This window comes from Glossina fuscipes, unplaced genomic scaffold, assembly GCF_014805625.2.
Source record: "Glossina fuscipes isolate IAEA_lab_2018 unplaced genomic scaffold, Yale_Gfus_2 87, whole genome shotgun sequence".
NCBI classification, from domain to species: domain Eukaryota; kingdom Metazoa; phylum Arthropoda; class Insecta; order Diptera; family Glossinidae; genus Glossina; species Glossina fuscipes.
Genome location: NW_023998441.1, coordinates 826,140 through 846,491, shown reverse-complemented (window position 1 = coordinate 846,491; position 20,352 = coordinate 826,140). Strand labels below are relative to the sequence as shown.

Below are 20,352 nucleotides of genomic sequence, written 5' to 3'. Positions count from 1 at the left end.
GTAGTTTACACAGTAAATTTTCTTTAAATTAAGACGATTTCAAATTTTCTTTAGGATCCCATAGGCAAAAATTGCGTGAAAATAGTTGCAGAAAGAGTAGAATGTGTCGGACACACCAGCACTTCGACTAAATTTATATTTGTTTTAATTGAAAAATTTTGCATTAAAAGTTGGCTTAATTCAATTTTTTACTTAAATTGAATTTGAAAAATTCCTGCCTTTATGTCTATACTGTCGTAAATAGTAACAAGTATCATCATTGGACGAATATCGAGCATAAAAGCATTTATTAAGTTTAGTTTGAACTCACTTAAGGATCTTAAAATAATGTGGATTTTATTTCAAAGTAGTTAGCTGAGAATTAGCACTCATGCTTATCTCCTCGTTATATTTTGCACTATGCAGCAGATATTTTCGCCATATTTTATACTTCTATTAAACGCATAATAAGATTTTGTTTTGCTATTCTCGATTCAATTTTAAATTGTAACAATATATATATGTATAGGTATACGTATATATATTATATTTATATATGTGTGTTCTGCAATATTTGAAGTAAATTTGTAGCTTTAAACAATATTGTTTATTTTTTTAATATTGTTCTTCTTTAGCTTGACAGGAGGGCAATTAACCAGCGCCGAGTGGTCAAGGAACATCTTAACGGCATTCCCAAACTTTAACTGTGTTATCCACGCTGCCGGAGATTACATACGGGAGTTTTTTGTGAAAATCTGTAAATATTAAATCTAGATAATAACCATTTTATTTACTTTGCCCAAAGATTACTCAAAACTTACCGACTGATGTGCAAAAATGTTGATGAGCATATAAAGTCTTCATGAATCGTTTGTTGCGTAAATCCCAAACTCGAATAGTTTTATCATCACTAGCCGACACAAGATATTTGCCCCCAGGATGGAAAGTTAACTCGCGTACCCAATTATCATGCCCGGTAAGAACAAATAAACATAAGCCAACACCAACATCCCAGACCTGAAAATAGTGAGGTTTATCTTCGTTAGTTTTCTTCTCGCGTAATAAAAAAATCATATTCGCCTTGACGAAAATTTTGCTACCCACCACCCAAGTTTTTCTGTTAATTTGAAGAACGTCAGTGCGTTCATAGAAAATTGTTGTACACCCCTACGTGTTACAGTTGGCAATATGGATATATTGTGTATTTCGCTTTCCCTTTGAGGTTGCTCAGAGAACAGAACAACTTCAGATTTATTCAAATTAGCCACTTTTGGCGTGTATTTCTGGATGTTATGTACGGAATGACATAATTAATAAAATGCATTTGTGGGTGGTGAGCACAAAGACCATTACTGTGCACTGATTTGTAATATTACACGAATAGTTTTATCCCTTGAGCCAGAAGCAAGAAATGGACCTTGATGGTGTCCTTTCTTATTGTCAGAGCCTGTAGCTTCATTTATATGCGTGGTAGAAATATCTGGAGCCCAAGCAATGCATTCGACGGTGTGATCATGAGCACGTAATTCCGCCTACCGAAAATGCACATGTAATAATACAATTATTTTTATTAAGTATTAAAAAGTTACTTTGCACTCCCTTGAATTTATGGACCAAATGCGGATCGAGTGATCAATTGAACATGAAGCAAAAATGTTACCATCCATATGCACACGTACCATGCGTATCCATTCCCTGTGTCCAGAGTAAGTTTTTACGCAATAACTGCATAGAAAAAAAAAAGTCCAGCCTAACATCTATTGATTAGTTCAGTTTCTTACAGTTTAGTACTAACCCTGTTGCCACCTCCCACATTTTAATGGTTTGATCACGAGAAGCCGAAAGAACGTAGTCGCCAGCTGGTACAAAAGCTACCGACGATACATTATGATCATGTCCAAGCATTGTTTTAACGCAGTCGTAACTTTGCTGAAAATCCCATAATTTTATTGATAAGTCTGCGCTACATGATGCTAAGAATCAATATGCGTTAAAGGCAATTCAATACAACAAACGAATCAATATGCTTCAATACCCAAAAGTTTTCCTTGAGAATCAAAAGCAATATCTTGCACTGAGCTTGTGTGTCCTTTAAGACTTCGTTCGTACTCTCCGGTCTCGAAATCCCAAATTTTAATTACAGCATCTTCCGAAGCTGACAGCATGAGACTGTAAGTTGGGTGAAAAATGACCTAAAATTTTTTTAAAGATAAACCTATTATAAACGAAAATTTAAGAATAATATTAACTCTGGTGATGCTAGCACGATGTCCCGAGAGAGAAAACTTTTCTGGTGGCCTAGGAATCCATTCGCCTGGGCTGCGTTTAGCTCTTGACGGTGCTCCTTCGATTACTTCTTTCTCAGCTTCGGATAATTTGGCTTCAAGTTCCATTACTTTCTTTTGTAAACGTATTACAGATGTCCACTTTTTCTCTAGTAGCCCGACTATTTTTCGTTCGGCTTCACCAGTAATATCTGCTTCTTTACGGAAAGCTTCTAAAGCACTTGAATAGCCATTGGTGCCTAGGTAATCGGCAATCGCTTGGTTACTGCAGTAAATATTGCAGACGTACTTTTGAAAATTTTACTAAATAATCGACTTTAAAAACTTACAGCTCCTCGCGCTGCCGCTGCGACAACACCATTTTCATACTGTTATTAAGTGATTACAGGGTTTCGTTGACTTTGCTTTGAAAAATTTCCGTTGTATATAAGCTACTCAACGAGAGTAAAAAAGAATATATATTGCTTTAATAACAGTCACTCAAGAATTTCTATCGCACTGATAGAAGAATCTTAATTAGAAGTTTGCAATTATTTTGAATAAGTTTTCGATATGTTTCTTCTTTTCGTTATATTTTCAAAATTGCCACACGTATAGAAATCAGATGTTTCAGAACTACATTCGAAATACTTAACGCTACTGGAAAAAATTTGCAAATAAGGACTGTAATTTTTGCTATAAACAATATCCAATATTTTAATTAGGCGAGAAAGCTGTATCCCTTTTCTATTGACTGAACACCTTGAATTGTCCCTTAAGTTTTAGGAATTTTCACTTTCTGTTCTTGCGTCTATAATTACGCACGCGGCTTCGGAGAGCAGCTACGTTCCGTCAGTTTTCTTTTCGAATTTACTTCGAGTGAAAGGATATATTTAAACGAAATATGAATAACCTAGTTTTTGGACAACTTAAAATTGGTGGATGGATATTAAACTAATCCAAAATCTAATGCTGCATACTTTCTGCTGTGTATTTTCTTGTTCTTGATGCGCTTGATTTTGAATATAATAATCAGAGTGGTCATGAGGAAAAATATTTACCTCTGAGGTAAATACAACTCTTTGCTTGTCGCCTAATTGTACATAACAGCTACGCAAGGTCTATATTATAAATACTTCATTTCTGAAATTAACACAATGTTTCATAAAGGTGAAGTTTACGCGGAAAAACAGAACTTACTGATTTTTTTTGTGAAAAAAAAACTTACCAGCCAAAAAAAGAGCTAAATACAATTCAGTTGCAATGAAATAACTGCACATAAAATGCTGTGGTGCATTATTTAACTTAATCGAGACATGATTTTACAGCGGCAAAAATACACGTTGACGTCATAGAATAGGTAAAAATAATTTTTAAAGACAAACTGCATGTTTAAAATATCTTATAATCCACCGTTCTATGAACAGTTGTCACAATATTTTAAACTATCCACCTTCATGTAAATAACCCCAGCTTGTAACTACATTCCGGAAAACGTGCTGCTTTTCACGCAGCATTTGAAAATTTGAACAATGAGACGAGTTTCCACCGTTCCCGTGTTGCGGCATACTTTACTGCCAGAATATGTATCGTCGAAAGTTAATATGGTTTTAGTAAACACACAAAATGCACATCAAAATTCTCTCACCAACGCCATTGATATTTTTATATTTTTATATTCTAGCGCGTGCTACAAAGCAATCGTATGCGATGTGATCATTTCAATCAATCAATTTTCAAACAATTTCGCTCCTAAAATTCATTTATTTATAGAATTTACAAGCACCACACATTTAGCTAAAGTTCGTTAATTGGTTAATAGGTGATAACATAGTAAAATTGATGCTTTAAAGGGGTGGAACTGAAAAATCTCGAAATTATATCCGTTCAAATAAAATCGTGCACATGGTTGTTTACATTTGCAAACAAGAGCACTTGCTGGTGATGAAGATTTTGAAAATAATCGCTAAAAATTCCCAAAACGAGTTGAGTGAAATATCTATCTAATCTTCATTGAAAGATGACACAACTGGAATAAGGAGGATTATTATCTTACGAACGATTTATAACTAAACGAATTCTGCAGCGATTTGAAAGAGAATTTCATAGTACGTGAAAGTTGACGATTACTGATGTTACATGCATTAGAAATTCACCAATTGTAATTTCCCATACGAGCCCTCTTTAGTTTTAGAAGTTTAGAAGTTTATTTTATGCTCTTAGCCTAACTTCATATGACACAATGCGTAGTCATACGACTGCATATGAGTTAAAAATATTATGTTTGTGCAAACCAAAAGCGTGAAAAATCGATTCTGGAGGATCGATGTGATGAGCGCTTTAGTATTTCATATACCAACTTATGTATAAATTCGCAAATCACTCCATGATGTGTCATCATGAATGTTATACGAGACAGCATGCCATTCACACGAATATCTAAATTTTTAATGAACAAAAGCACATATCCCTAAAATAAAACATTAAACGAAACTGTAAGTGCACATTTAGTAGCGTGCCTCTGCTTTCAATTTTCGATAATCGTAGCGCACCAAAAATGAGACGGCCATCTTGAAAGAAAAAGCGAATTGGCAATCCAGGGAACAAGGGAATACGAAGTATATTAATTTTTTTATAAACATCCTCACATTACTAATTTTGACTAAAAAATTCTTATTTTCATGTTTGCATAATTGAAAGAATAGATTAATAGTAGTTCCATTGGTGTTCAAGAAGTTTTACTAACGTCTGGTAGCGTTTCATAAGTTTATATTTGTTTTAATAATATGGTTGGTTGTCGGTCTCGGAACTGCATTTTACTTACAAAGGATTAGCACAATTGTTATTAATATATGCACATATATTTCTTTTTTATTACAAAGTCGCACACGCGAAAATTTCCACAAGAAGCCAAAATTGATTTTTTTCAATATCTAAACATGAACAGTTGTATTCCTTTGTATGTATACCATTGTTGTTTAAGTTTATATATACAATTTGTTTCCAATTCAATTTCATTGAATCATTACTTGATTTGAAAACAAAAAACCTTCATGCTACTACCATTTATGTAACTTTGCGTTAAAGAAGGAATCTACCTGAAATGAAACATCAAAAGATGTATATGTTTATATTTCAATGTAATGATTGCACAAGTTCATGTTCGGATCACATAGGTGGCGTTCAAATGTATCAAGCTACTGAAACTTCGGATTATTTCTCGTACTATTTGAAATTATTTCTCACTTTCAGTTCAGTTAGACAAAACTACCAAAGATTATTTTTCATATTATTTCTCAATATTTGAAATTATTTCTCACTCTTATTGCGCCTGTTGTTTACTGAAACTTTTCTTACGCTGGAAAGTTGTCCAATTTTTTTAGCAAGCTTAGTAAACTTGTTTTTTTCTTGCAGATTGTCTCAGAGCAAAAATTTCTTTTTATGAACTTTCTGCACCTCTTCAATATTGACCCAGGAACAACGTACAAAAGGGAGAATATGGTTTAATACCATATAGCAAGTATAATTTGTTTTATATTTGTGTATATGCTTATGTTTATCTAATTTGCTTATTTTTATTTGCTCACATTTATATATTTGACAAAATTTATCCACTTTTCCGTATCACACATGAGTTACTCTACGCGAAGACCTTCTATTATTACTATATAGCTTATATTCCGGAATTAAACGAATAAAATATTAAAAACTAGTTCTTAATTCTATCTTATGCAATTTGAACTTTTTTTCGATGAGCACACTCGAAATCGGCATGCTGTTAGATCAAGAATTTCGAATTTTTATACAATAAGACTCTTAACATAAAGCCCGTACTCATTGCAGTCAACTTGACGAATCAAATGTCTTAAAATTACACAATAAAGTTGCTCTGTAGTTTTCTGGCCAAACAAACCTGAAAAGAAATTAAAATGATTGGAAGCACAGCAGTATTGGAAAGTCCTCATTGTTAAAGATAGAGTACAGAGTGTATAGGATATTTTTGAAGTATATGGAGAGGTAATTTTTATTTTGCTTGGAAAATTTTTTGGGAAGATTACGATCTTCGTTAGGAAATAGGTTTGTCCGTTACTTCCTCATATGATTATACAACCAATGTAGGTAAAATTAATATCAAAATATCTACAAAACTCCGCGTATGAATCTTTAAGAAGTCAATTCCTTCAACTTGCAGTTATAGACAAAATTTTCTAATTAAACGTATGCTTTGTGGATACCAAAACCTTTCATCTTATAGGAATGTTGAAAGTACTTGTGCTGGAGAATTTACTATCAATAATATTAAATCGTCTGGACTTATGGTCCACCCGACGTTTACAAAGTAAAGGGAAGAGCTGATACTCTTGTTTGCTAGTGCTCATCCTACTTCCTTGGGGGATGAAGCAATGAAGCGTCATTTTCGTTTTCGGGTTAAAAACTTCCAAGTGGTCAGCAGAATGTTAAACCCCGCTGCCACATTGTTTTTCAGGAAAATGTAAACAAATACACATAGTTTTAGATTCAAAAATAAGGAAATCAATGCAAACACAAACAATAAATTTCTAAAATATAATAAATTTATTAATCTTCATAATATGCTCAAATTTTATAATGCCTTCGAGAGCCTTTTTAAAATTTAACGTTTAAAAACGGTTCATATATTTTGAGTTTGCGCCATTTTGTAAACGATAAAATTTATGGGAAGGAAAAAAGTTCTTAGTCAAGTTAGGAATAATTGCAAAAGAAAGAAATTGTTATACCATTTAATTTCGCATATATATATGTCTTTACATATTAAATAGTGGTGAGGTCCTCCTCTGTTTTAGTGGAGTAATGACCACCCGACGACCAACGGTTAGCTTGTATTTACCTATAAGAAGGAAGAAGAAGGCGGTGGGGGCGCCACTCGTAAAGCCGTGGCTGAGGAGTTACTTCGACTTTCCCCGAAGGTGAAGCCGTCCCCCGGCACACATTTTTAAGGTCTGGAGGACAGGAACAACTGGACTGCGTACTAGTTCTTGAAATGATGAAGTCTGGCAATAGACGAATGCTCGGAGGCAGCGCGGGAGAAAAACGGACATGCTGTCAAGGAACATGCGTGAAAGGATCTGAAGGTCTCGATCGACGACGAAGAGGTGCCATCGGGCTATGTCCGGGCAACGGTAGCGTCCTTGCCAACAAAAAGAGCCATGAGCAAGAGCAGAGCTTCGAAAAAGCCCGGTGCGGCACCCCCAACAATGATTTCGGCTGGCTACTTACAAGACGGCGGGCAATCAGAGAACGTGTCGAGCCCTCAAGGAACGTTTGGAGCTTCTAAAGCCTCGAAAATCCACCGACCGGCGGCGCCGACGAACAGGCCGACAACAGGCGAATTGACTGCGGAGCAACTTGCACACCGAACTAACCAGAGGCGCACGAAAGTCAAGGGACGCACCGTTATATTTGCATTTGCGCCCTAAGGCACGGCGTCTAAACAAACCTCCACCATGCTAACGCCGCCTCTTCGGTTCTTAGATTTAGTAGCGATTTGGGCCATCATGTCTTTCCCCGAAGGAAATCGCACATTGGTGATAGCCTAAACCTATCTACCGCCGAGGGAGACACCTACAGTCAAGGTAACTGCGCCTTGTCTAGTACTGAAAATCTTGCAGACTAGACTAACTTGTCGGCTGTGATGCTAACGCCCGCTACACAGTTTGTGGCAGTTCAAATGGCAATCTGAGAAGCGAGTGCCGCCTTGATTGCTTTTTAGAAAATACTGTTATTATTCTAAGCTGACGTAAAGAGCCCACGCTTAGAAATTCAGTCAGGTTGGAGGTGTTACGCATTAGTCTTAGCAGCTTCTACCTAAGTTCCCCATTGTGGCCGCTGCAAGGTCATGCCAAACCGACAAAGATCCCAAACGTACGAATTAGAAAGCTCTTTGCTTTCTATTTTCGGAAAACAGGAATACATCTTAGCGTGGAGGCCATTGAACTTAAAGCTCTGTTCAAACTTACAAGAAGCCTACCTAGAAAACTGTCTTTTAAGGACTAGTCTACGAGGGAGGTGCCCTGGGGGAATCAGAGATTTCAATAGCTCAAAAGATCCCAGAGTAGGAAATTGTTCAAAATGGCTAAAAAGTGAGAGGAATTGACCAAGTACAAGGAAGCCCTCACCACATATAATGCCGAACTGAGGCGGTCGTAGCGGGCTAGTTGGAGGAGCACTGTAAAGACATAAATAACCTCTCAAAAGAAGTGCAGCTCCAAAAAACCACAGCTAAAGACCACAGCAATGGAGAATGTACTCTAAAGAAGCCTAGTGGAGATTACACCGAAGATGCTTGTCTTGTCCTGATGGAGACCACTTTCCAGGATATTTGCGGTACACGAGAGTAGGGACCCAGGCGTGTCCAAGAAAAAGACAGTTACCGAATTCTAGGGAACATAGTCTCGCTCACTCTCTCCAAAATCTTCTGTGCGGAACGGGTACAATGGACCGTGTTAAGTTCCGTCCCATACAAAACGTCGGACACAGATGCGATCAGGCCGTGTTCATTCCAGCACGACGCAGAAAGTCTTGTCTTACAACTTGCTAGACTCTGCTCACGGGTTACGTATCTCAGCAGTGGAAAAACGCCAGAGTGGTTTTTATAACGAAAGCAGGGAGCAAGAATGAATACCTGCCGAAATCATATAAATCTATCTACCTGAGTTTCCTTCTCCTCAAAACTATGGGGAAAAGTTTAGAGAACTTCATTAGAGGAACCTACCTGGGAATAAGGCCCCTAAACAATTACCAGTTTGCCTATCAAAGCGGCAAATCTATCACGACAGCAATTGATGAGCTGAACAGCATTATCGAGGGGGCGATAGAAGCCAAGCAAGTGGCTCTCGTTGCCTTCATCGGTATAAAGAGGGCCTTTGATAACGCATCATACGCGGCTATAGGAAGAGACTTGGAAAATAAAGTTATTCCAAACCTGATTATCAATTGGATAATCAATATGCTGAATTCCAGGCTCGTTAGTTCGGAGCTGGCACGTACATCCTTAATCATCAGGGTGAAGAGAGGGTGCCTCCTGGGGGCCTGCTCTCTCCTCTAATTTGGACCATCGTCACAGTTGAGCTGCTAACGAAATTAAACGACCTGGGATTCAAAACATTAGGTTATGTACACGACTTGGCAAACTCCAAGGTGGGTTCGGATCAAACAACGCTCCCTGATCGCATGCAGAAATCCCTAAGCATAATCCACAAGTTGTGCCGTCGCAAAGGACTGAACGTTAATTCACAAAAAATGGTCCTTGTCCCTTTTCGGAAAAGAAGAAATTAAGATTGGACAGTGTCCAGTTGCAGATGTGGTTGACTATTGAAATGAGGTGAAATATCTGGGTATCTACTTTGAAAGAGGCTTAACCTGCAATCCTCATTTAAGATGGCCACGGGGTATAAGCCCAAAAATGATCTGCTTGTCTTATACCACCATAATCCTCCCCATGCTAATCTATGTAGTTTTCGCCTGGTGGCCTAAGCTGAAGCAAAAAAAGGAGGCAACGACATTAAATAAAACCCATCATCACGTCTGCATTGGCACACCTCTTCCTATTGCCATAGAAAAAGGGGGTCGCCCAAGCGTACTTAGAGTGCCGAATTTCGACAGATTAAAACTGTCTAATTGCCTGGACGCCCAGAGGTACTGAAAAACTTCATGGACGAACCTTTTGTCAAGGTGACGGGCCACTTTGTTGCAAAGCTAGTAGTGTTCCACTTTTTGAGGTGACGATATTGCCGTGATCGGGTTGGGACGGAAGGCTTTTGAACCCGGGGTGGTGTCAAGGAAATGCCACATCGACGGTTCAAAATTGGAAAATGGCAAAACTATTCACATGATATAATTTATAAAATTCATTTGCTTTCGTCCTATTTCACTAAATATATATAAATATATATATATATTTGAGACAATCGAACGTCTATTCTTTTGGTTTAGGTTGGCTGTTCTTCTTCGTTTTTGGTGTAGGTTGCTTGTTCTTCTTCTTTTAATTATTTTACACACATAAAAATGAGCTCAAAGTGAAAAAATATTTATATAGCTTCGATTTATATAGTTTCATATATATAAATTATTTATACTATATTTATTTAATTTAGTACGAAATTTTTAATAAGTTGTTCCCATCAACCCCTATTAGTAGCTACGAAATATAATTCTAATTTTTTTCCCAACTTTTTTTTATGACCTTTCAACCTATGGCCTTAGCTTATTATATCAATGGGACATATCCCTCCATAACCCAAGCAGAAGTCTGCGCAATCAGCGGATGTGCCTCTGAATCCGTAAGAAGACAATGAGGATCTGCAACAAGCCGTCTTAGTACCCCTAAGGGGGCAAATATTTAACTTTGTGTTGGAGTACCTTCAGCAGGCACAGTGAGATGCACCTTATTTGGGTATCTGGACATCCGGGCAACGGAAGGCCTGACTGTCTAGCCAACAGGGGAGCCCGAAGAGCAATGGTAGGTGCTGACCTGTTTTGTGGCGTACCAAGAAGTACAGGCTTGAATTGTAATGGGCACGGAATAAAGCGGCTTGGTAGCAAGAATGTGCAAGACAAAGGCAGGCAAAAAGATTCATAAAATCTTCCAGTGGGGTTGGAACAAAGAAAAAGCGACCTACGTTCAGTCACTGGCTTCTACACGGGTCATAATTCCCTAAGGTACCATCTGAAAAACGTGGGTATGTATGATACTGACTCATGTAGATTGTGCCAAAGGACGAATGAAACGTCCCATCACATTATCTTTGAATGTGAGGCCATCTGGAGGATCAGACACGAAATGTTTTGCGGTCAGTTTACTACGCCGATCATGGTATGGTGCTCCGATCCAAAAAGGTAGCGGGATTTATAAAAATCCTAAAATTAGTTAGGGTCATGGGCGTGATTTCTAGATTTCTAGGTCGTGGTACGTCTGACCCACGTAATTAATAATAATAATGTATATTAAATAATCATGCATATCCTTTATACACATGTATATGTGAGTGCTATGAAGTGTAGGAAGGATATATTTCCTTTTAACGTTAAATGATGGCCAATGTGTTTAGCAGTAAAAAACTCTTTTTTTCTTCCACTTAAAATGCATTGGTAAGCGTGGGTGCATCTAAGCATTGTTCATAAAAAAATTTCACCTACATGCACTTATAATAAGAGGAACAAACATTCTAAACACAATCATATTGGAGGTCGAATAAGTCCTTCAACAAATGTGAATGTGTGGAATTTGTGCTTGAAAGTCATTGCCTAATATGTCAATTATTTATGTAAGAAAAGAGATACCTAGAGTTACTGTAAAAGTGTGAAATTGCGTTGTTGTATGTATGAGTGTAATTGTAAGATAAACAAAAAAAAAATGCACACATATTTGCCGGATTATTGGATAAAAAGTTCATTTCTATCAAGGATGAGTTTGCGGTTGCGATTGGCTTTATTGGTTTTATTAAGAGGACTTACAAGAAAGTCTTTATAGTGGAAAGGAAAACTGTACCAAATTGCCGATTACGTATTGGTTATTAGCATACAAAATAATGGACGACAGTTCGTATACAAGGCATTGAGGTTGTGTTTTTTAATGTACTAAGGAACTTAACACTGCTTTCTGTGATCAAAGGACGCTCTACCGCACAGATGTAAACCCGCGAACAAAGATTTGGTAAATGCGTTTTTTAGCTACTCGGTTTTCTTAATACGAAAATCAAATGTATTTTTCTTATAAATTTTTGGTGTAGTTTTTTTTGAAACGAAAATCAAATGTATTTTTTTTTATAAATCTTTGGTGTAGGCCTTCTTGAAACAAAAATCAGATGTATTATTCCTAGAAATTTTTGGTGTAGGTTTTCTTGAAAATCAGATGTATTTTTCTTCTAAATTCTTGGTGTAGGTTTTCTTGAAACGAAAATCAAGCCTTTAAAATGAACGACTTTCTATTTATGATGAATTTCCCTCAGTTGTTACTAATGTTTCTTAGCAGAGCCATAATCTTTCCAATATCGCAAGTCCAAGAAATAGACCTATGTGATTCAAATTTGGTCCACTTCAATCAATATCAATCTGTAAGGAAGCAAAAGCATTTTCTCAAAGTGTTTTGCAATTTGAGTGTACAGGATGAGCAAATCCTCAGTTAAACAGGGACGGCGTACTTAGACCAGTGGAACATGTCGAGTTCTATGAAGACCCCTGCAGGCCAGACATATTAGTGGGCATTATTATACACTTTGTCGGGAAACGAATTCAGCAGATAGCAACAGCTTAAAGCACTTCGATGACTAACAAGGTAATGAATACACAAAAGCTACATGCTTTGGATAAAGTTGAAAGTTTCTCCAATTTCTGTGTTCTCTGTTGATAATATAGATTGCTCCACGATCAAATGAGAAAGAAGCAGATTCTTTCACGCCGCCTGGTAGTTCGAAATATGTTAAAAAGCGACTGTTAAAAATATGAGTTCAAAATCGGGCCGTTTAGCTTAACTGAGTGAAGCCGAGCTTCTTAGTATGGTACCGGATGATATAATAATCGAAAAACTGCTGCTCCCGAAAGTTACGACGAGGAACCGCCCCCTCCGGGTGTCTAAAGTTATTAATTATTTTAGATTTATAAAATTGCACACATTATAAATACTCCATTAAGAGATATTTTGGATGTGTGAATAGAATTGGGAATTGATGAATATGCTTATGAATTTAGGTGTATTAAAAAAATATAGTTATGGCGCTTTCTTCCCAATGTTTATACCGATATTTCCCAATTTTTATTTCTCAGTTTATATTCTATTTTAATTTCAAAAAGTTTTCCGTTTTTGTAAAGCACTTTATTTGTCCTTTTTTCAAATCTTTGTTCATAATTTTTCATATACGTTTTGGTTTTGAATTTTTTACCCGAAACGTTTTTTTTTTCTTTTCTTTTCCGAATAAGTGAAAAGCTATATAATGCTTAGCATTTTTATTGAAAATTCAACATATGTCCCTGTAGAAGAATAAAAACAATATAATTTATAATTAAAATTAAAAAAAAAACGCATTTCGTTTATTTCTTAATGAACCGATTCATTATTTAATGTTGAAATAGTGATAATGGCTTTAGTTGATGGTGCAAGGATCATGCTTAGCATTAAAATGAGCACATGACACCTTTGGCCCATTATGCACTCTTGGTATAGCGATATGAAAGACAATGCTCTGCTGCATACACCCGCATAATTTATACTGAACACTCCTTGTCTGTAAATCCAATTCAGCTTTAACTATTGGGATTTTTTCCATATTTCAATATATACCGGAATTTTCTTCCAAAGTAAGAGCACCTTCAGTGTAATTTATTAAAAGATTATGTTCAGCTTGCAGAAACATTGCGACTGCATCCATGCGAATCCATTCAGAACCTATAAATACGCGATAATCTGGTGCCGTTATAGCCAATGACTCATTAATGGCACTGGCTATACGACTAGCTAATTGACTTACTTAGCAGCACATTAGCTCCTTTAGGCATATTGTAATGAGGCCGATGCGTTGTAAATATAACTGCACCAGTTTCTGGATCCTTAATATCAAAAGTATTGACATCACGAAATTGCACGCCTGACTTATCCACTGTAAGTTGATTATGAATTTGACCGTTGCGTTGATGAAGCGTACGAACATAAACCGTTGCGTTGTCCCCAGCCATTGTAAGCGGTACATCGAGCACCCAACAGACAAATATAAAAGTCTCTCAGTTGTTACGATGTAGTTTTGATAACGCGGAGGCGAATGCAATTTTCTAAATACTGGTAGAGTATAGTGTAGGCCGAAGTTTCCGATTCATTTGCCGGTATTAAATGATGATAATTTCTTTATTAAGACTTTTTTAATTTTCGGGACGTAATCCAAAACTGTGTCGGGACTAATCCCATTTGCATTATTTTGCTTCAATTTGTGCAGTTATCCAATATTGGTTGTAGAATTATTTGAAATGAAGCCACATCAATCATATTCAAATTTCCAGACCACAAATTTGTATTATATCGCATAATGTTGTCCTAGAAATTTGGTGAATCAGCAGCGTTGAAACGTATGTAGGAATCGGCGGTGTGGGTATCGATGCCGTACTCGTAGATTCTTGATCGCTTTCGTTTTTTAAGTGAACTGGATAATTTTGTTAGCTGATTTTTTTGGAAAGAATCCATATTGCTACTTGTGATGGATGGACCTGTGGTTGAAGACTTCCAATTATTTTCTCGCTCCTTATCGCTTATTAAATTTTCCGCTTCTTCAATGGTTTTTGTGGACTCTCACGATATCGCCTCTTTATAGGTACTTTTGTGGCGCTTCTCTCTTTCGCGATGACGATCTTTACTTCTTGGTCGTTTTTCGTGATCACGTTCTCTAATTTTCTCTTTTTCTTTACTGTGGGTGGATGGCTTTAGTTTTTCATCACCTTTAACTTTATCGAACTGTAGCAGAGGTGAGTTTGACTCAATTCGTATAGCCAGCGAAGAGTCAACTTCGGACTGTTCTTTTCTCACTGCCGATGGTGATGCTTATTCAATCGCTTCTATTGAACTGGTTACTCAAGATTGAGTTAAGGCTGAAACTACATCCACAGGTATTGTTAAATCTAAGTTTGTATAACCAACAGCAAATGTATCTTCTATAACTTCCTCGTCTTTATGAGTTTTTAAAAAATAGTTTTTAGCACAAGGAAGTAAATCAAGTTCCGATTTTTTAATCATTTCCAATTGATGCTTAGCTTCATTTTCCCGCCATTATACCAATTCTTGACTTGCCATTTCTTCTGGAGACATTCGCATCAATTGTTTCGGTTCAAGCAACTTCCCACAAATCTTAGCGAACAACGTTTGATTTTTTCCATCTTTAATGTTAAATATAAGCGAACGGTATTTGGCCCTATATTTATTTCCAATATCGCAACTGAAGTAATTGTATATTTCTATTTCAGTTGCTTTAGCAAACTCATTAATCTCTTCCGTGGACAGTTTGGGTATTCGAGTTTTACTGGTTTGCTCATGATCACTAAATGCTTTCAATTGCAATTGCTCTTTGAGTGTACGTCCTACAATCAGACGTATGGGTTCAGAATCCAATTTACTGGAGCTAATAGAGGCATTGCTGCTTCTTTCTCCTTCGCTGGATGGTCGTTTCACAGGTTTTTCTCGGCCACCTTATCTTCGGGGGTTTTGATAATCTTATCGAGTCTTATCGAAGGGTTACGGATATTTTTGCAACTGCTTCGGCGTGCTTGGGCGCGGGCTGGGCGATGATGAAGATGCTTTAATATAATCCGAAATTGTTTCCAATGACTAGGAATGTTAAGTGGATACATTTTATCTACTGAAGTGCCAAAAGAAATATTCGATGAGTATTGAAGAAAATTTTAGATGAGAAGGAATTTTTGTTTAAAATATTTAATCGTAACTATCAAATCTATTTTTGTTAGAAAGTTATCAGCATAAAGCAACTTATTGTTTTAACGGTCATGATTATATTAGAAACTTTCTACGTAAAGGTGGTTGTGTCGTTAACATGTCTTATCATATATGTACGGGTTCAATCAAGCCTGCTAGATTCATTCTGTTTCTACACATATTGGCAATATAAAAATGCTGGACCAGGACCGTTGTTAACTGTTCTTAAGATTAAAAAGAAAAATAAAACGTCAAATAGAATTCGCGCAAACTATATTGGCACTCTATAGTCAATTTATGTTTTGCAAACCGCAGCACAAGCCATAAAAAGGAGGACTTACATGTAAAAATTTCTCAATGTACAATTCTATTCTTACGGAGACAGAGAGAGAAGAGCAGTTATATCAATCATCAGCCGATGTTATATGGTTATAAGCACAAATCCAATGATGCTGGTTGAGGCAGCCATTTAAAGTAATAATCTCAGTAAGCAAACATCCTCCTCAATAATATAAAAATCACCACTGTTATAAGCGTCGTCATTGTTGTCGATAATATCGGCGGTATTATATTAAGTTGTTTGCTTGTACTTTAGTATAAATCATTTTATGAATATTGTTTTCACTTTTCGCTTTATTGATTATAGAATCATCATTTTCTTTTGAACTTTGAAAACAATTATGACTTTAAATGTAAGCACATGTTTTTTTGTTCTTCTGATAAATATTCTCCAGCGAGCCTTCCATCGTAGGTAGCAGATGACATTCGCCAAGAGTCTGATCATGTACCACTATTTCCTCCCAAATTTACACTGCATTAATAATAGGGAAAGATGTAAAAATGGAAGCCAAATTGACGTTTATTTGTTTTCTATGAACAAAGTACATATTGTAAACAATAAGTGTTTAAATTTGTAGTTTTTATTGTACAAAAAGTTATTTGATATATATTTTTTTTTACAGATTTTCCATAAAGGTGACTGTTAACTCATTTTCGTTCTGTTATAATATATTCTTAGTGATTAATTCATACAAATGATGTCTTCTTCATCATTATTTTAAATTTTCTCTTGCATTCCTGTATGCCGAACCTTTTTTTCTTTTATGCTCATATATGAACAAATAAAAAGAAGATACATTCAAAAAGTACAACAAAAAGTTCTCTTTTAATCAAAACAACCACTTTTAGTATTTATTTAATTTTTGTGCAAATATTTGTTCGAATTACAACTTCACAAATTATTTATATTTTCAAAATTGTTATGTTTATAAATTTCGTTCCAGCAGTCCTATAACTCCTTCATCCAACTGTCTCAATTCTTCATAGATCACACAATATTCTTCTCAGCTTCTTTGGAATGTACGAGTACTTTCCCTCTTTCTGTAGAATACGCCAGCGACCCAACAAAATATTCAAGAACTTCATTTCAGAAAAAAATGTTTATATTTATGTAAATAAAAATAAGTGATAATACACAAGTACTCAGAATACTTACTACCATTCCGATAAGGCTGTGTTTTCCTTTCAGACACCTGCTTCCTCTTTCGCTGCCTTTAAAAAGTATATATGCGTTCCATCAACACATCAATCACTGTAATAAATAATACAAATGTGATAATGGTCGTTTATTGTAAAACGAAAAGTTCAATTACTTGCCCCCTGGAATACTAAACTTCTGATAAAACCACATATTCATATCCGCGTTTATTATGTATTGAGTCCACTCTGCACAAGGTTTTGTTTCCAACTGTAAGGTCGCTGCATACCAGGCATTGGTAAACTCCGGAGGCCTATAAATCTCACATTATGGCTGAGCGCAACACCGGCGATATATATGTGTGTTTCTCATTCAGCAAATAATGAAAAGCCGCTTTGGAAACGCGAAACTTCTGCATAAATCCACATAAAACAATATAACATGTATTTATACGTCATTTGCAAATAGTGATTTCGAGCAGAGTTTATTTTTTTTCTGATTTTTTAAAATTTTTGATTTTCTAACAAGTGTTTATATTTTTCTTTTACAGTTGTTTTTCCATTAATGCAGCGTAAAAATAGGAGATTTGTGGTAACTTTGCTTGGTTTATACTCAACGCTAATGTATTTTCAGCGACAGCAATTTTATTGTCGCCAGATTTAACGTAACTAGGAGGAAGATTTGCAAATGAGAGAAAATTTGCTAACATAATTTAGTAATAATTTAATAATTTTGGTTAGCTTATTAATTCATGAAAAAAAAGAACCCGACCTTTATCAATGATCGGTTTGGTCGCGAATGAGAGTTAATTTTCAAATACGTGATTACCCTTTTCAGTACAATATATAGTTTTAATTGACATGAGCAGCTCTTGTCCTTTTTAGTTCTAACTCTGGTCAGGGTTGTGCACACATACTTTACAATTCGCCCTTGATATTATCTTCGCTCCTCCTGAACCTCCCCAACTTACACTTTCAGTTAATAAGACTAAGTGGATGACGAGCCCAGTATATTTTGAGGATCCTTCCGTAAGGAAGCGAAATGTTAGAAGGCTGCTGCATTATCTCTCTGTAGAGGAAAGCTATGGTAATGAATAAAGCTGAATTAAATAAGTAAAAAAACCTTGTTTTCGTTTACGACCGGCTACTTAATACATCTGCAATTAGCAATAAAATTGAATCCAGCGTGCGTTAGAATAAATTGGAAATAAAATTTTGTAATTGTGGAGGTAACAATCAAACGGTCGGGCCCATTTTCGCACCGAACAGCACCAGCGGCTGCTTTAACATCTTAGCTATTGTGAGCGTGTTTTCACGTATGTTTCGTGTTTTAGCTTTCCAGCGAAGCCATGCTGTACCGGTCTATATAAATATTAATCAGAAGGCGACATGTCTGGTGAGTCAACTGGTTGCGGGAAAGCCACGTTGCAACGTCGCATGAACTTGAAGCCGAAGAAAATTATAATTTTTTGTGCCTGCCAAGCAATGGAACCGCAATTTTGATGCGTTTCGAAATGGTATTTTCAATCAAGTTTTATGGTAGCCATTTTTCCTCCTTTATGATCTTTCCCGCCGCGTGTAAACGTATAGAAACAGTTGATTCATCAACAGCTAAGCTGTTTGAAGATTCGTCAAAAGTTTGAGCTGGGTTTTCATCCAATAAATCTTGCAATTGATTGTCTTCGAACTGTTTTGGCCCTCCAGGCCGTTTTTTATCATTGCCATGAAAATCATCACTATTGAACAGTCGAAACCAAAACCGAGAATTGGATCAAGCACATCATCTATATTATAAGCACCTAGTATTACCACTTTACTATATTAATTCATTAAAACATAAGAGGAGCACGATATAACCATTCCCATATGCAAAGAAATACTTAAAAAAAAAAGGTTTAAATGTCGCTTATATATTTCCACTAATAACATTTAGATTTAAGTTACCGCTTTCTCAACAAACCATATACTATAGGCATAAACATGTTAATTTTGCATTCATTTATTGATTCACACACGTAACATTATGATTATACCAAAAATGGAGCAAAATACTTGTTTATGAATTGTGAACCGCAAATATGTTGTATTATTCCATACAAAATTACTGTAATTATTTAATAAAATCTATTGAAAAAGAAGAAATTGAATTGATTGCAAACTAACAAGTCAAGTTGCTCATTTAATTACTTTCACTTTATCAAATCAATGGGAGGTATAGCGAATTCGATTGAAAAATAGATGAAATTGTTTACAAATCAATGGGAGGTATAACGAATTCGAAATCCACCAAGTGGTTTCAGACTAGCTCATTTAAATCACTCTCAGATGGCAGTGAATCGAGCTGGACTTCAGGCCCGCTCAGTTAAGTTACTCTCAGATGACTGTGAATCGGGGTGGATTTGGATGAGTCATTTTATATTAGCGTGAAAATGTGAGAGCTGAGAATAAACTAGATTCAATGTATAATGTGTTTACGGGTTGTGTTTCTATAGAGCAGCGGATTAAAGACAAAATAACAAAGAAAATTGTAAAATATAAAAATCCCAGCAAAAGAGCTCATACTGAACTGAATTCAAACAGCGAAAAATTTATGTTCAGCAGAATATTAAAAATTTGTAACGAACAAAAATGTTCAGCTCTTTCACAGGCATAATAGCTTAAGAAAATATCAAGTGTTCTTCCGACACAATTGGTGTTTAAAATGCTTTAAATTTCTCTTCCAAAATCCACATACGTACAACAACTAAAGTTATTTGATGTAAATCACATCAATTAATTTAATTGATTGTATTTTATTAGTCATCGTCACTGCTGTGAAAAATGTTATTTATTTTTTGCACACGACCGGAGAGCAAAAATTAATAATTTTTGTTTCATAGAAATTTTCAATATGGGGTTTGATTTCCACAAATTGAAAATAATCGTATTCGTTGAAGTAGACAACAAACATAATTCGGATAGTAAATATCCGTAAAGTGTAATTTGATCTGTTTATTTATTCGATTATTTATAACTGGTATTGAACTTGAGCTTGTTGGCAAGGCTGGAACGTTATTTCCGTTAGGCTTACTCCTCTACGCTGTTAGAGGAAGATACAATGCCCTTTCACTTTTCCGTTATACCAAAAAAAGGAGGGGGCTTATTATAAGCTGAAAGAGCACTTTTTCTAGAAAACAAGCATCTAAGGCA

General features: G+C 35.9%; 3 protein-coding genes across 3 annotated transcripts; all 3 read right to left on the bottom strand.

The window, feature by feature from the left end:
• Nucleotides 1-256: 256 nt before the first annotated feature.
• LOC119638303 (lissencephaly-1 homolog) lies at nucleotides 257-5,241 on the bottom strand. Its single transcript, XM_038035039.1, has 9 exons — nucleotides 5,068-5,241; nucleotides 2,594-2,695; nucleotides 2,229-2,529; nucleotides 2,015-2,171; nucleotides 1,775-1,952; nucleotides 1,569-1,704; nucleotides 1,356-1,511; nucleotides 801-996; nucleotides 257-734 (listed from the first exon to the last, which is right to left on the bottom strand). The coding sequence occupies exons 2-9, from the start codon at nucleotides 2,629-2,631 to the stop codon at nucleotides 661-663; spliced, it is 1,236 nt and encodes a 411-aa protein (XP_037890967.1). The 5' UTR covers nucleotides 2,632-2,695; nucleotides 5,068-5,241; the 3' UTR covers nucleotides 257-660.
• Nucleotides 5,242-13,546: 8,305 nt separating this feature from the next.
• On the bottom strand, nucleotides 13,547-13,949 carry LOC119638332. The gene is made up of 2 exons (XM_038035066.1): nucleotides 13,745-13,949; nucleotides 13,547-13,662 (listed from the first exon to the last, which is right to left on the bottom strand). Exons 1-2 carry the CDS (start codon nucleotides 13,947-13,949, stop codon nucleotides 13,547-13,549), a joined length of 321 nt encoding a protein of 106 aa, XP_037890994.1.
• A 1,078-nt stretch (nucleotides 13,950-15,027) lies between these two features.
• Nucleotides 15,028-15,605, bottom strand: LOC119638331 (PHD finger protein 3-like). Its single transcript, XM_038035065.1, has 2 exons — nucleotides 15,494-15,605; nucleotides 15,028-15,443 (listed from the first exon to the last, which is right to left on the bottom strand). The coding sequence occupies exons 1-2, from the start codon at nucleotides 15,603-15,605 to the stop codon at nucleotides 15,028-15,030; spliced, it is 528 nt and encodes a 175-aa protein (XP_037890993.1).
• Nucleotides 15,606-20,352: the final 4,747 nt, after the last annotated feature.